Source organism: Populus trichocarpa, chromosome 3 (assembly GCF_000002775.5).
Source record: "Populus trichocarpa isolate Nisqually-1 chromosome 3, P.trichocarpa_v4.1, whole genome shotgun sequence".
Taxonomy (NCBI): Eukaryota; Viridiplantae; Streptophyta; class Magnoliopsida; order Malpighiales; family Salicaceae; genus Populus; species Populus trichocarpa.
Genome location: NC_037287.2, coordinates 18,695,822 through 18,711,394, shown reverse-complemented (window position 1 = coordinate 18,711,394; position 15,573 = coordinate 18,695,822). Strand labels below are relative to the sequence as shown.

Below are 15,573 nucleotides of genomic sequence, written 5' to 3'. Positions count from 1 at the left end.
TTAAAAAAATATAATTTCTTTTAAATATATAATATATATATTAAAATTTTCAAATACCACATTAAAATTTTTAAGAAATGACAGCTGAAGATGGCAGCTTCCTAAAACTCTCACACTCAAAAAATGACAGGTTCCTAAAACTGGACCTCTGATAGAAGGTGTGGCTGTGACCAATAATTATAGCCAACCAGTACTCACCAGCTGAAGATGTGGCTTGGTTTGGATCCGTCTTCCACAAGAAAGAGTATGCAATGAAGAAAGCAAACGATCTGGCCATGTCCTCGCTTTCTTTTTTGGACATTGAGGCCATCTGGCAATGCTCATCTCAACTGAAGTTCGGATTTGGGCTTGTATACGTTGTTTTTTGGTGGCTTATTAATTATGGAGTCCCTTATTTGTTTCTGCCTCTTGGAAAATACTGCTTGTAGTTCTGTGATGGCCGTGCTCAGGTCAAGTCTAAAATATATCATTTGGTGAAAATGCTCAGGTCAAGGCAAGGAAAATGCTTGTAGTTCAAATTCGATCAATTTGTTGTGCTGGCTTGCAATCTAGTTGATCAAAAATTTGAGTGAGATTTTGATTAGGTCAATTTAAGATTTTTATTAAAAAAAAAACACTAAAACAATATTGTTTTAGAAGAGAAAAATATTGACCCGGGTTGACTCGATGATCTATGAATTGACCCGACAACTCAATGATTATGATAAAAAACCGAGTCAAATCTTAAGTCGAGTGTTAAAAAGAAAAGCTAAAACATGAGGGAAATGTACTGTAAATATATCTTCTATTACGATGGATTTTAATAATGAATTGACTATTTTACTCTTAAAAAATTACAATGAACTGCAGAGGTAAAATGATCTTCTCACTTAGTTCATCTGTTATTCTAAAATCGTTTAGGAGAATCTCGGTCTTTTCATGATTTTTGTACAGTAACTCACTTTTTTGCCCTAAAAAAAAAAACATTTAACTATGGTTTAAGGGGTATTTTTGTATTTCATACTTTTTTGTTACAGTGTAATGATTCTATTGTCCTTTGAATCAAATTTTCAAAAGCTTGCCTACATGGGCTTATCTGTCATTTTACATTAGTTTTTTTAATAATTTTTTTTAATAATTTTTTTTATTTTTGATCCTAGGGGCAATGTAGTATTTTCATAAATAAAAAAAATAAAAAAAGTTGTTATGTGTGCTTTGCAAGCGTCAGTCACTCTGCCATCTTCGAACAACGTGTGCAGCTGATTTCGGTGGTGAAAATCATTGTCATGTTGTGTCATTCGATTCATCTCGGCCTTCTCTTTCTCCTCACACAACACGTATGGTGAACAGACCTCTAGTAAAGCATTGTCGACCTTTTCTTTTTCCATTCTTTTTTCTTTCCTCCTAGCAGTTTGTGCATGGCCCTTCAAATTTATACAACAGTCCTTCAAGTTATTTTTCTTTTGATTTTATCATTTTTTTTATTCCCTTTTGTTTTATTTCAATTAACTTCTCAAATTTGATTTTGTTTTCAACTTCATTCTCCTTTAATTTTTTAGTTTGTCAGATTTGGTTCCTATTTTTTTTTATTTCTTTTTTATTTAAAATAGTTGTTGAATTTGTTTTCTTTTTCAATTTCACCCTCTATTTTTTTGTTCTTTCATTTTAATGTTCATTCATTTTATTGCTATAGTGAGTTTTTTAATTTAGAGATTTTATTTTTAAATTTCATCATCATTCAGTATTAAATTGGTTAAGAATCGAACTTTTTAACTGAACCCAGGTTTGCAATTTCACGGTTATAAATTTAAAATATTAATCAAGGTTTAAAGAGTTTTCCTAAGTCAATTATCTTGGATTGAACACAATTAATTTACCAATTTTTTTCCTACAAAAACTTCAAACTCCTCTGTAAGATTAGTGTCTGGGCTGTGATCCTTACTGGACATCTGGTTCTGCTCTCCTCTCATCTGATTATTGTTCAACGGTTCCAGCGATACCCTATTCAAATCCAGCCTAGTATGAGGCCTAACAGTAAACAAAGAAGACTGGGTTTGGGTTTTTTCCTTTGTTTATATGAGGTTTAGAGCTCTGGGCCTGTAGCTCATTATCCTTGTCTCTGTTGAGATTTTACTAGTTTTTATTTTTTTATAAATTTATAGTTAACTTTATTAGTTTTTAAGAAATCTATTTCTTTTATTGAGGTTTATATTCTATTCATTACACATTACAAGATTTCTATCATTTATTAAGCCAACGAACAACATTTAGTCAACCTAACCTACTCAGCAAAGATTAGACAAAAGGGTTTTACCCTTCACTCTATTAAGACTACTGGATTAAAATCAAGTTTAATTTTTTTTAATTTTTTAAAATAATATTGTTTTAATTTTAAAAAACACGAGATAAAATTATTTTGATTAAGCAACCTAATCTCCGTCCAACCATAACCTTGTTCTTGGCCAAATCATAAACGGGGTTGGATTTAATAACCTTGATGGACGCTTTTCATCCAAGAGACTGAGTCTAGGACGTGTCCAGCTGAAGGAGATTAAAAACGAGAAATTTACCTTTTTACTTGAATATTACAAGGATGATTATTCCACTAATATACAATCATCTTCTGATTATACATGGCGTCAACATCATATCTGGTGGATTCCCTTCATTGAAATTTGCGTACCTATCAATATCATGTAGGTTAAGGTCTCAAAATTGAACAAAGCATATGCCAGTTGTGTGGTCAATGTTTATGCTCTTGTGTAAGACATAGAATTGTTCCTCTTTTATATTGAAATTGGATAGACTTGGACAGCCACAAATACAAGTGGAACACTTCAAGACACTCACTTGAAAAAAAATTAATATAAGCACAGGGACAATCATAGTTCTTCATGTAAAATACTATTTGCGATCCAAACTTGGGGTATGGAACTGTACCCTAATAAATAGGTCCAAGAGGCCTTATTGAATTTTCACATACTCTTCTGCTTGTTTTGGATTGGATGGTGACCCTTTTTCTGAAAGCTCTTAACAGTCAGTTTTATACGGACACTGTTTTACTGAGGTGAATTTAAAACCTCAGTGATTACGAGTTTGAGTCTCATCAAGATCACTGGAGGTTTACAAGATCGTTAATTTTAAAACCCGTAGGATTAATTAAGATGCGCACGCAAGCTAATCCGGATACCCACATTAATAATAAAAAAAATATTTGAACAACCTCATAAATTTACTCGGTAAAGATTGGATAAAGGGTTTTAACCTTCACTCTCTAAGTAAAGAGGTCAACAAAATATTTAAAAAAATTGAATGTAAGGGAATCACTGGAGAGAGTTTTATTAAACTTTGTTTTAGAAATCAACCTTAAACTTGACTTGAGCTGGGTTTTAAAAAAAATCGAGTGGAAATTATCTTGGTGAAACTTAGACTACTCAATTAAAATCTAATTTGATTTTCTTTTATTGAGTGGAAATTGATTGGATAAAGGGCATGAATGTATCTACTCCTTTTGTCCCTGCCTCTTGGAAAATATGGCTTCTTTTGTGATGACCTTTTCTACTGCATGGGGTCAACTCCAAACACATCATTTTGGTGAGATTAGACGACTCAAAATGCCCTAAAAATGCTTCCATTTAATTATGTTCATATCCTCACAAAAGTTTTAAATTCTAGGCAACATAAAAGGATGGGAAAATACTGTCCTTGCTCTAGAGATCCTGTGAACGAAACTTGCAAGGAGCTAATATAACTCTCACACTCAAAAAATGACAGGTTCCTAAAACTGGACCTCTGATAGAAGGTGTGGCTGTGGCCAATAATTATAGCCAACCAGTACTCATCAGCTGAAGATGTGGCTTCATTTGGATCCGTCTTCCACAAGAAAGAGTATGCACTGAAGAAAGCAAACGATCTGGCCATAATGTCCTCTCTTTCTTCTTTGGACATTGAGGCCATCTGGCAATGGACATCTCAACTGAAGCTTGGATTTGGGCTATTGTATACGTTGTTTTCTGGTGGCTTCTTATGGAGTCCCTTATTTGTTTCTGCCTCTTGGAAAATACTGCTTGTAATTCTGTGATGATGGCCTCTCTACCGTGCTCAGGTCAAGTCTAAAATATATCATTTGGAGGAAATTAAACGGCTCAAGATTCCTCAAAAATGCTTCCAATCTAATGCAGTTCATATCTACAGAAGTTCTTCCTTTTTCTTTGCTTAATTGGACAAGATTTCAAGGATGAAAAACTAAGATCCTTACTCTAGCTAGAGATCCTTTGACTTACAAGAAACTAACATAATTCCCACACTCAAACATGATAGGTTTCCAACAAATACCATCTTAGTTCGAAATATGCATGCATACCTGTAATATCAGCCCATGACATCATAACAGTCAATCATCATAACAATCAATGAAAATGAAATAGTAGTTGCTACTTGCCAGCAGTGCAGCTTGGTTTGTGGATCATAATTATTACCGACCTTAGTCTAGCGAATTCACCATATCAAGTTTTACTTCAGATTGTTTTGGACATTCATGTGGTCAAATTCGATAAACTTGATTTGTAGACTTGGAACCCAGTTGATTATAAATTCAAGTAAGATTTGATCAGATTAATTCAAGAATTTTTTTTTAAAAAAACTAAAATAACATTGTTTTAGAAAAAATTATTCACCCGAGTTAACTCGATGATCAACGAATTGACCCGACAACTCAATGATTGGGATCTAAAACCGAGTCAAATCTTAAGCCGTATGAAAAGGAAAAGCTAAAACATGTGGAATGTGAATATGCCTTGAATTTCTTTAGATTGTAATAGTGAATTGATTATTTTACCCTTTAAAAAATTGCAATGAACTGCCCTTTAAAGAGTAAATTGATCTTCTTACTTAGTTCGTTTGTTATTCTAAAATTATTTAGGAGCATTTCGGTTTTTTTAAGATTTTTTTACAATAAATCACTTTATTGCCCTTAAAAACAAAAAAAAAAGCATTTAACTATGGTTTAAGAACTTTTTTATATTTCATTTTTTTTTGTTACATACTATTATCTTTTGAATCAAAATTCCAAAAGCTTGCCTACATTAGCTTATACATCATTTTACTTTGGTTTTTTAATAATAATTTCTTGATTTTTGGTCCTACATGAGCTTATCCACTTCGTCATCTTCAGGTAGCGTGTGGAGGATGGTGAAAACCATTTTTCTATCATGTTATTTGATTCATTTCGACCTCCTCTTCTTCCTCACACATGTACGGTCAACAAACCTCTGGTGAAACACCGACAATCTTTTTTCGCCCCCCTTCTTTTCTCTTCCTCCTAGTAATCTATAACTGACCCTTTAAATTTGCAGATTAGCCCTTCAAGTTATTTTTCTTTTTGATTTTGTTCCTTCTTTTTTATTCCTTCTTGTTTTATTTTAATTAATTTTTTAAATTTCATTTTATTTCAATTCCATCCTCCTTTAATTTTTTATTATTAGTCATATTTAATTTTTATTCTTTTAATTTTTTATTTATTTAAATAGTTGTTGAATTTGTTTTCTTACTTAAATATCACAAGGATGATTATTCCACCACTAATATACAATCATCTTCTGATTATACATGGCGTCAACATCATATCTGGTGGATTCCCTTCATTGAAATTAGCGTACCTATCATGTAGGTTAAGGTCTCAAAATTGAACAAAGCATATGCCAGTTGTGTGGTCAAAGTTGATGCTCTTGTGTAAGACATAGAATCGTTCCTCTTTTATATTGAAACTGGATAAAGTTAGACAACCACAAATACAAGTTGAACATTTGAAGACACTCACTTGAAAAAAATTATTATAAGCACAAGGATAATCAGAGTTCTTCATGTAAAATACTAAAACACCTGCACATTGGCATTCTTTAATATGCTCCTTTCCCTAGCATTTGCGATCCAAACTTGGGGTATGGAACAATCCTAATAAATAGTTCCAAGAGGCCTTATTGAATTTTCAAAGACTCTTCTGCAGCTTGTTTTGGGATTGGAAGGTGACCCTTTTCCTGCAAACTCTTAACAGTTTCATACAGACACTGCTTTACTGGGGTGAATTCGAAACCCAGATCCCTTAGCTTCTGGTTTGAGAACTTGTAAGGTTGTTTTCTTGGGTTCTTCTCATCTGAGCACCTGCAAATACATTACAAAACTGTTTCTTATGACCTATCAAGTAGTAACCCAACTAGGAATATTCCTTCCACTTGTCTAATCTTGAGCAAATCACATTTAGAGAGATGAATTTAGCATATAATTGTATGAGATGAAGGAGCAGGGCCCAATACTCTTCCAATAATTTTGTGCAGTATCCAATCATAACTTGGGTTGGTAGAGAAACTCATTTTGGTCCCGATTTGACAGACAATGGGGTTGGTGAGGACCCTGTGGCTCCGCTTGTTTTATGTGGCTTTCCAAATTTATTGATGATTAAAGACTTTTATACCATAGGAGAATGGATTATTCATGATTTTTGGTTCAGATTAATACAAGTCAAAGCTGGTACAACAACCGCCGCACACCACAATTTCATCCTTTGGGTCATTCAAAAGCAGGATCATATTTATTTGTTTTGCCATTTCAAATGCCATTCCCAGCTTTTCTTTCAATTTTGATGGTAGTTTTTTTGAGTGACTAACCATTAGTGCATGTCATAATGTTTAATGCTTTTGTGTCACCTGTTACTCGGTCAACTACCCTTTTATTGAGTAATTACTCCATGAAATTCTTCAAAATAATAGTTACTTACTTGGTAGGGATGGGGTACTCAGGGAAGAACTTTGCAAGGATTTCCACCACCTCTCCACGGTGGAGAACGCTCTCAGAGCAAAGGTAACGGCCGGAGGCGGAAGGCGTCTCAAAGACTAAAATGTGGGCTAGTGCCACATCCCTAACATGCACATAAGCTTGAACAGAGTTAGCATATGTCTTGGCTGAGCCGGTGAGGTACTTGAGGATGTGAGTGATGCTAGCATTGACAGTGGGCTGCAACAATGGTCCAAGCACCAGCACTGGGTTAACCACCACTAGGTCCACCCCTTTCTCCTTAGCCATATCCCATGCAGCTTGTTCTGCCACAGCCTTTCCATAGCAATACCAATTCTGCAATTCCATTTCAGGTCAATCCATTACTCTCAGGTTAGGTATGAATCGAATCAATGGAAAGCTACCAGAACGGGGTTAGATAAGATGTGACTCGTTGAATTTTTTGTCAAGTGAATTTTCAATTATAATAAGGCAACTTAACAAAGAACGGGTTAGCTATACCTACCAAATGTCTAAGAAATATGCATGAAAATTCTTTGACATCTCAATTGCACAGAATTTATTGGTTCAGGTGTTAGCTAGGAAATATGACTAGTCGACAAGAAGGAAAACTTGGCATTTAATTAATTAGATACCTTGGTGTTCTTGCAGAATTCAAGATCACTCCAGCAAGACTCATCAATGACAACATCTGGGCCCTTATTGGGATCCATGTACACAGCGCCAATTGATGACGTGAACACCACTCGTCGGACTTTGGCCTCAGCCGCCGCAATTATCACATTTTTGGTCCCGTTCACTGCTGGCTCCACCATTTCTTCCTTTAATTATTATCAACAAAAGCATCTCATCAAAACCACCACCATTAGTTACCATGTAATATTTTTATTGATTTCGAGTCACCCTTCTATAATTAGAAATTTCACTGCCGAGCAAAGTTTTAGGTGGGGTGGGCCCCAATGGATCCCTCCACCCACCAACTACAAAGTGAATTTGTTGGTGGAGAACGGTCAAGCCTAACGTGAGTTAGTGACATTTGTGCTAAAATTAGCTGTATGAGTGTTTTTTTATTTTCTTTTCTTGATATTCTCAGATCCATATCTTTTAATGACTGGAAAACAAAGGGAAAAGGGAAGCATACCGGATCATCTGTGACAGGAGAAGCAGTGTGGAAAACACCATCACACCCTTGAATAGCCTCTTTAAGAGACTCATAATCAAGAAGATCAGCTTTGCATAAAGTTAATCTTTCTTCAGCTCCTTCAAGCCCCCTCAAATGAGAATTCTTGGGATCAGCTGTATATATTTATATATAAAAACAGAAAAACAAACCATAAACATTACTCCTACCATTGAATTAATTAAACAACACAATCTTTTTTATAAAAAAAAAAAGTGCTTAAATACCATTAACTAACCTGGGTTCCTCGCAGTTCCTCTAACAGTGTAACCTTTATCTAAAAGAAGTTTAACCATCCAAGAAGCAATGAAACCACCAGCCCCGGTGACACAGATAGTTTGGCCTTGGCCTGAAAGTGATGAAGCATCAACAGGCATGTTGTTATATTTAGATAAATGTAATTATATGCATACGAGTTTGGTGACTGGGAAAGTGGAGAACAGACAGAGACAAAGAAGAGAGGAGGCGTGTTTTCTTCTTATCTTGGATTTAAAAGTGGATGTTACAAGGAAAGACATGGTGGAGTGGATGTATTTATAAGGTTAGAAGTTACCATCCTCACCTACTACTGGTAAATATTCGCCTCTGAGAGAGAGGAAAGGGATTCTCTCTTTGTTTTTCTTTTTCTAGTTTTTTCTCTTATTATTATTATTATTATGTTTATTAAGGTTTGTGAAGGAGGAGCCTGAGTCTTTGTATTGTGAATCGTCAACACCACGTCACCATGTGCTTTGCTATTTCTCTCTCTTCTTTGAAGGTCTATGATGACATGGCCTCTCTTCTCGTCTACCATGGTTGAACAAAAAAAAATTAAAAAAAAAATGAGGAAACCGAGAAAATTAAAAAAAAATTAAAAAAAAAACTATGAAAAAAACCGGTTAAAATTTTAAAAAAACTGATCGGTTCGGTTCGGTTTCGGTTTTATAAGTCTAAAACCAAAAAAACCAAACCGAATCCAAACCGAAAAATATCCAATCATTAATTAATTAATACTCCTAGACTAACAAAGAACCTGGTGACAAAAAATGTGAAAGAGAATGCATGTTGTTTTTTACCCATTTCCTGTTTCTCTTTGCTTTAAAATGTTGTGACTAACTTATTGTATCTTAATTTAACTTAATAAATTAAGAAATGAAACTATGGTGACAACCCGAGCGCACAAGAGTGCCAGGCTAGGGTTCTCATTCATGTTTTTTAAGTTTTTTTTTAATTTTAAATAATTTGTTAGATGTATTTTATTTGGATTTATCAATAACACCCTAAATTTTTGTGATATTAATCCCTGAAAACTTATAAAATATCTAATTATAATAATAATATCATCAAAAAAATTTTCATAAGAAGAGAGGTTGAACCCCAGGTAAAAATGGAGAGCCCGTATGTAAGGGCATCCAGGAAATTTCTAAGTATGTTGAAGAGAAGCACATAGAGTAAACCATACTTCTAAGAAATTTCCTTCACCAGATATGTTGCTTCTTCTTTTTCTTCCCTTCGATGTCAGTGGTGAGCTTCACTGCCACTTATGAGAAGAGATCAAGAGAAGGTTTCTAGGCTTTCTTTATCTTTTCTTTCTTCATGGTTTTTGATCTGTTTCTCCTACTGCCATGCTACTAAGCATGGAAAAAAGACAAGTCAAGGTGGTTGATGGTGTTTAGGATGACTTTTTAGGGCTGAGGAGGAGTCGAGGTTGCTGGGTTGTTTCGGTTCTATTCGGGTTTTGTGAGGGAGGCAACGACAGCTAACCAGACGGAACTGTTGTTGCCGACGTGCTAGATAGGTTATTGTCCATGTATGAGGCCAGTGGTAGTTGGAGGAGCTGTGGTGGTGAGCGGACACTGATAGGAGAAATGAGAGGGAGGCTAATGGCTATCATGATTTTTTCTCTATTTCTCTTTTCTTCTCTGATTTTTTTTTCTCTATATTTTCTAAAACTGCATGTTTTTTTTCCAATTCTTTATTTCTTATTATTGATTATCCCATCACATTCTAAAACCTTCCACACTTTATCTTTTAGTTTCTTTTTAATTATTTTTATTTTTATCTTTAAGTTGCTCGGAGAAAGGGTTAGAAATGTTCAAATTAGTTCTTCATTACTTTCTTAATTATTATTGTGCTCACTAAATTTTTTTAATTTCTTCAAGTTTCGTCCTTTCTTTCTTCTTTTTTTTTAACACTTCAGTTTTTAAAAATTCATTAACATGGAAATTATAAGCAAAATGGTTAGCTAAATTTTGACCGAATAACGTACATTGGAAATATCTTCTTTAGATTTTTTTGCATGACAATCTCGTTGAATCACCATTAATATATAACTTCACTAACGTTCCAAAAACCCATAAAAATCTTCAAGATTTTTGGATTTTTTTGGAAAATTCCTTAAAAGCATCTTTTAGTCGTCATTCGTAATCTGCAATGAATTTAATTAGATTTGGAATTTTTAGAATTTCGAGACTGATTTTCTTGATTTTTTTAATATAAATTATTGATTCATAATTATTCTTGATTTGTATTAATAATTTTCAGTGTAGTTTTTGTTGGAAAATGAATTCTGAAAAAGTGAATTATTTTTCGATGTTTGATAGTGTAATGAAAAATAAGTTGGAAAACATTTTCCAGTACTTGATTATGTTATGGAAAATGAGCTGGAAAATAATTTATTAATATTTTATTTTTTTCAAGTTTATTAAAATAATGAGGAACAAATCTTACAAATTAAAAAGTTGAATGAGAATGAAATTGAAAAAAATATAATTTCATAAATTATCTCAAATAAAATAAATAATAATCAAAATAATAGAGATCAAATCTAAAAAATAAAAAAAATAAAAGATGAAGAAATTAAAATAATATTAATTAACATTTCATAAATTATTTCAAATAAAATAAGTAACAATCAAAAGAATGAGGACTAGATTTGATAGATAAAAAATTTCAATTAAAAAATGATAAGGGAAAAGCAAATAACAATTATAAAAATAAGAACCAAAATTAATATAAAAATTAAATTCTAAGGGATGAAATTGAAAAATAAATATTCAAAACAAAATATATATAGCAATCAAAAGTTTGAGGACCAAATTTGATATAATCAGCAAATAATATGACATTTCTAAATTTTTCATAACTTCCGGAAAGTGTTTTCCACCAAAATAAAAGGAAAACACTTTCCTGAAAACCAAGCTAAATTTTTCTTTGATTGGAAAGTGTTTTCCGTTAACCAACTTTTCTAATGGCAAACAAACACAAGAAAGTTTAGAAAGTAATTTTCTAGAAACCAGTTTTCAAGAAACAAACACAGCCTTTGTGTACGATGAAATTGACATTTTATTTCAAGTAAAACTTGAGAAACCTTATACGTATCCTTTCATGATTTCTGAGGTTTTCCTAAATAAGAATATTTAGATGAAATAAAATGGAAAAATTACAGACATTTTATCAATATATAGCACAATATATTGTCAAATGTTTCCATTCGGATCTTAGTCCGTGGGGGAATCACTGTTCCCCCATACTTAAATCACTGTGGATTACAATAGTAATCTACAGTGATTCTTCCCTGCTTTTTTTTTTTTTTTTCAAAATTACATTTTTTTTTCAACTTTCCTAATTTTTCTTTTTTTTTTCATTTATTTTTTCTTTTGTTTTTTCCAAAATTATTTTTGTTGATTTTACTTTTTAAATATTGACCTGGTTAAAATTTTTACTTTGTAATTTTTTTCTTGAAAATACTGTGGATTGCTGCAATGTTTTTCTACATAGTTTTCTATTTTATTTCTTTATTTTTCAAAATTATATTTTTCGATTTTTTTTTAATATGGAGCTGATTGAGAATTTAGTTTTGTAATTTTTTTTCTTTAAAACATTGTTTATTGCTACAGTGTTTCTCCGCATGGTTTTTTTTATGATTTTCTCCGAAATTATCTTTTTTTATTTTATTTTTTAATATTGAGCTGGTTAAAAATTACAGTTACAATATGTGAGGAAAACACTTTAACTTTCCTCGAAAATTACTGTTGGTTGCTACAGTGTTTTTTCCCACATGTTTTTTTTCTGTTTTCGTTATGTTTTTCCCTAAAATTATCTTTGTCAATTTTATTTTTTAAATTTTAAGCTGATTAAGAATTGTAATTACAAGTAAATACAAGTTTTTCCTCAAAAAACACTATGGATTGATACATTTTTCCTCACATGGTTTTTTTCCAGTTTCTTTTGTGTTTTCTTTTTTTGTAATATTTTTTTTCAAAATCATTTTCGTCGATTTTATTTTTTAAAATATTGAGTTGGTTAAAATTTAACTTTGTAATAAAGCTTAATCATGTGAGGAAAGTATTGTAGCTTTGCTCATAAAACATTGTGGATTGCTACAGTGTCTCTCCGCATAGTTTTTTTTTGTTATAATTTTTTTCAAATTATCTTTTTCAATTTTATTTTTTTAATATTGAGTTGTTTGTGAATTACAATTACAAGTCATTACAAATAAGGCTAAATTATGTGGGGAAGCACGGTAGCTTTCATCACAAAACACTGTGAATTGCAACAGTGTTTCCAACATGATTTTTCCTCCTTTTTTTGGTGTTTGTTTTGTTATTTTTTTTTCTAAAATTATCTCTGTTGATTTTTTTTTTAATATTGAGCCGATTAAGAATTTAGTTTTGTTATTTTTTTTCTTTAAAACACTGTGAATTGTTGCAGTGTTTTCCCATGTGATTTTTTTATGATTTTTTCCAAAATTATCTTTGTCGATTTTATTTTTAATATTGAGTTGGTTAAGAATTATAATTACAATAAAGCTAAATCATATGAGGAAAGTGTTGTAGTTTTTCTCACAAAACACTGTGGATTGCTACAATATTTCTCTAAATAGTTTTTTAGTTTATTTTATTGGAAAAAGCGTTATAGTTTTCCTCACAAAATATTGTCAATTGCTGCAATATTTTTTCTTATGGGTTTTTTTCCTTCCAAAATTATCTTTGTTGGTTTTTTTTAATATTAAGTTGGTAGAGAATTTAGCTTTGTATTTTTTTTTCTTTTTATTAACTGAAAAGCTAAATCATGTGGCGAAAGCACTGTATATTTCCTCACAAAACACGGTAGATTGCTACAAATCATTTTGTTCAGTCTCTAAGTTTTTGATCACCAACACAACTTTTTTTTCCGTCATGAAATATTTGCTTCATCATACCTTTAATTTCTATTACTTATCTAGCGCTGGTTCACAATTATAACACTATCAAGTACATTTATTTTATAAGCCTGCGGCAGTGCGCGAACAAGTCATCTCGATATTATTATTTAACGTTAACTCCCACCCAACTTTCACTAAAATCCAGCCCATATTAGATCAGATCTGGGGTGTCTGGATCCTTAGATTAGGCTGGTTAAATTATTATTTGTGACCATCTACCAAACAAATATATTAATTTATTGCGCAAGTCAAAGCGCGATTAATAATAATCAAGTCATAAGAAATTTTTTAAAAAAAAAGAAGAACATTTCTAGTTCCAATTTTCTTACTTGCATTTTCTAACACACATGTAAATTTATCCCTTAGAAGTGGGTGTCCAGTCATGGGTCACGTCCAGAGTCTGTAACTAGTCGTATCATCAAATTCAATAAGCCACCACCGAACCGCGGACCACAACTTCAAGAGTGCCGATGCATACAAAATGGATAAAATCTAATGAAGAATGTAATAACTGAACTAATTAATCATCCATAAATTTACCCTGTTCAAGAATGCTCACCAACAACGTCTAGGGTTTGGTCTCCTAAGGTGTCTCCGAATCAACGTTGGAGGCCTAGCTAACAACAAAACAAAACACAGGTGTGAAAGTCAACAAAAATGAGGGTAGCACACACAGTGTATGATCCAAGTGTTGTTTGTGTTTTTTGCTTGTAGAGTAAACGAAGACCCGCCCATGGTTCAATTACTTCAACAATCTTCTTAGATCACATCCTTTAACAATCTCTAACGTCTACTTCACTTCGTTTCCCGCTGACTACCATTTTGTTTATAATATATGTATTTAGACCGGGTTTCGGCAATGGACTGCTTGATTTAATTCTTACACGGCTGCACCTACCGCAGTGAAGAAAAACGGTAGGTGAAAGCCTATCACAGCTGCAAAACAATCAATACTACTACTTCTTTTCATGCCGGCAATTTACCCTTATAAACTCAAGGATGCAACGAAACTTTTCCATAAAGGAAAGCTCTTTTTTTTTACCCGGATTAATTGGCTCAAGGTGTAGTATCAGGATCCAATTAATTGGGGGTGCTGGGTGTCAACACCCATTGTTAAGCACCTATTGTTGAGTTCAACACTCGAAAAGCCTACACCTAATTCAGCACCCCCAACTAATTAGGGTGGGTGGGGTTATTTATATTTTTTGTGGTATTGGGCATGCTTACTGTAGTTCTATGAGCGAGCACGGGTATCGAGCCCGATATTTGTTTGAAAATTTTTCAGAACTTCACATGGATTTTTTGGTATTTTTCATGATCTTTGCGTATATCTTCTAGTATTTTATATTAATCCAATATTTATTACTTTTTAGTGGAACACAACTCAAAATATCACAAGGTTAAATGACTCTTCAACCCCCCCTCTCCATAAAAGGACAAGACTCGTCGTGGGTTATAAATACTTCATGAATCCTTCAAGCTTCATGTTCACAATCTCTTAATTCTTAATATTTTTTTAACATATATATATATATTTAGAATCTATCTCTCTAAAATATCATTGTATTTTTTTCTCTTTTCTTTATAAAGTTACTAACTTAAGCATTTAAGAGTTTCTACGTCCATCAAATAAGATATTTTGCAAGTACCAGCCACTTTGGCTTGCCAATACCACTAGGTATTAGCTACCAACCACCTGAGTTTGTTATATCAAGCCACCTTACATCTTATCTAAAGAGAATTAATCAGATTTCTTGAATTAAAAAATTAACCATTTATCTAATATATAAATTTTATTTTTAAATATTTTGAATTTTAAAATATCATCACCTTCTTCCCTGTGATCAAAGGCAATGAGTAGTTAGCACTCACCTACTTTTATTCAGGGAAATATTTCTTGCTTAGTAGGAATATAAATTACGTAAAATTCGGAATTTAATTACTCAGTTGAGTGAAAATATGGTTTTTACTGGGGAGGCAATTACATGAGTCTAAAATCAAAATTAAATTTCATTGATACTTGGAATGGAAAAGGGCTAAAAATAAATATTTGTTACTGTAGTGTAAGTGTTTTTTTAAAAGAAAAAATATATTAAAATATATATTTTTTTCAACATCAACACATAAAATCATTAAAAAAATACTAAAAAGTTATAAATTTAATATTTTTTTAAATAAAATATATTTTTAAAATACAATCAAAACGCAGAAGTTCCTACATTTTTTAAAACTCATGTGGTCTAATTCAATCGATCTTGTCATTCACTATCATCTGGAATGAATTTTATGGACTAACTATCTAGTAGGTGGCTCAATGGTAAGAGTTTGAGACTAATGGATTTGCTTCTCCTATGATTTCAGGTTCGAACCTTGTGGTTGCTAATATGATGGCCACTAGAGGTTTACATAGTTATTAACTTTAGAACCCGTGGGATTAGTT

The 15,573-nt window shown here is 32.3% G+C and overlaps 1 protein-coding gene across 2 annotated transcripts; it reads right to left on the bottom strand.

The window, feature by feature from the left end:
* Positions 1-2,880: 2,880 nt before the first annotated feature.
* LOC7493223 (cinnamoyl-CoA reductase 1) lies at positions 2,881-8,560 on the bottom strand. 2 transcript variants are annotated; one of them, XM_052451093.1, is made up of 6 exons: positions 8,187-8,483; positions 7,910-8,064; positions 7,404-7,589; positions 6,752-7,104; positions 5,943-6,138; positions 2,881-2,931 (listed from the first exon to the last, which is right to left on the bottom strand). In XM_052451093.1, exons 1-5 carry the CDS (start codon positions 8,323-8,325, stop codon positions 5,955-5,957), a joined length of 1,017 nt encoding a protein of 338 aa, XP_052307053.1. In that variant the 5' UTR covers positions 8,326-8,483; the 3' UTR covers positions 2,881-2,931; positions 5,943-5,954. The 2 variants fall into 2 exon arrangements, with proteins under 2 accessions (XP_052307053.1, XP_002303845.1); XM_002303809.4 differs by lacking the exon at positions 2,881-2,931 and having other exon boundaries at positions 5,706-6,138; positions 8,187-8,560.
* Positions 8,561-15,573: the final 7,013 nt, after the last annotated feature.

Excerpts from the sequence above, each read along its gene's own strand:
- LOC7493223 (XM_002303809.4), bottom strand. The coding sequence starts at position 8,325 with ATGCCTGTTGATGCTTCATCACTTTCAGGCCAAGGCCAAACTATCTGT. Across the intron at positions 8,065-8,186 it reads AGGAACTGCGAGGAACCCAG|CTGATCCCAAGAATTCTCAT; the intron begins GTTAGTTAATGG and ends AAATATATACAG. Across the intron at positions 6,139-6,751 it reads GAGTACCCCATCCCTACCAA|GTGCTCAGATGAGAAGAACC; the intron begins GTAAGTAACTAT and ends ATGTATTTGCAG.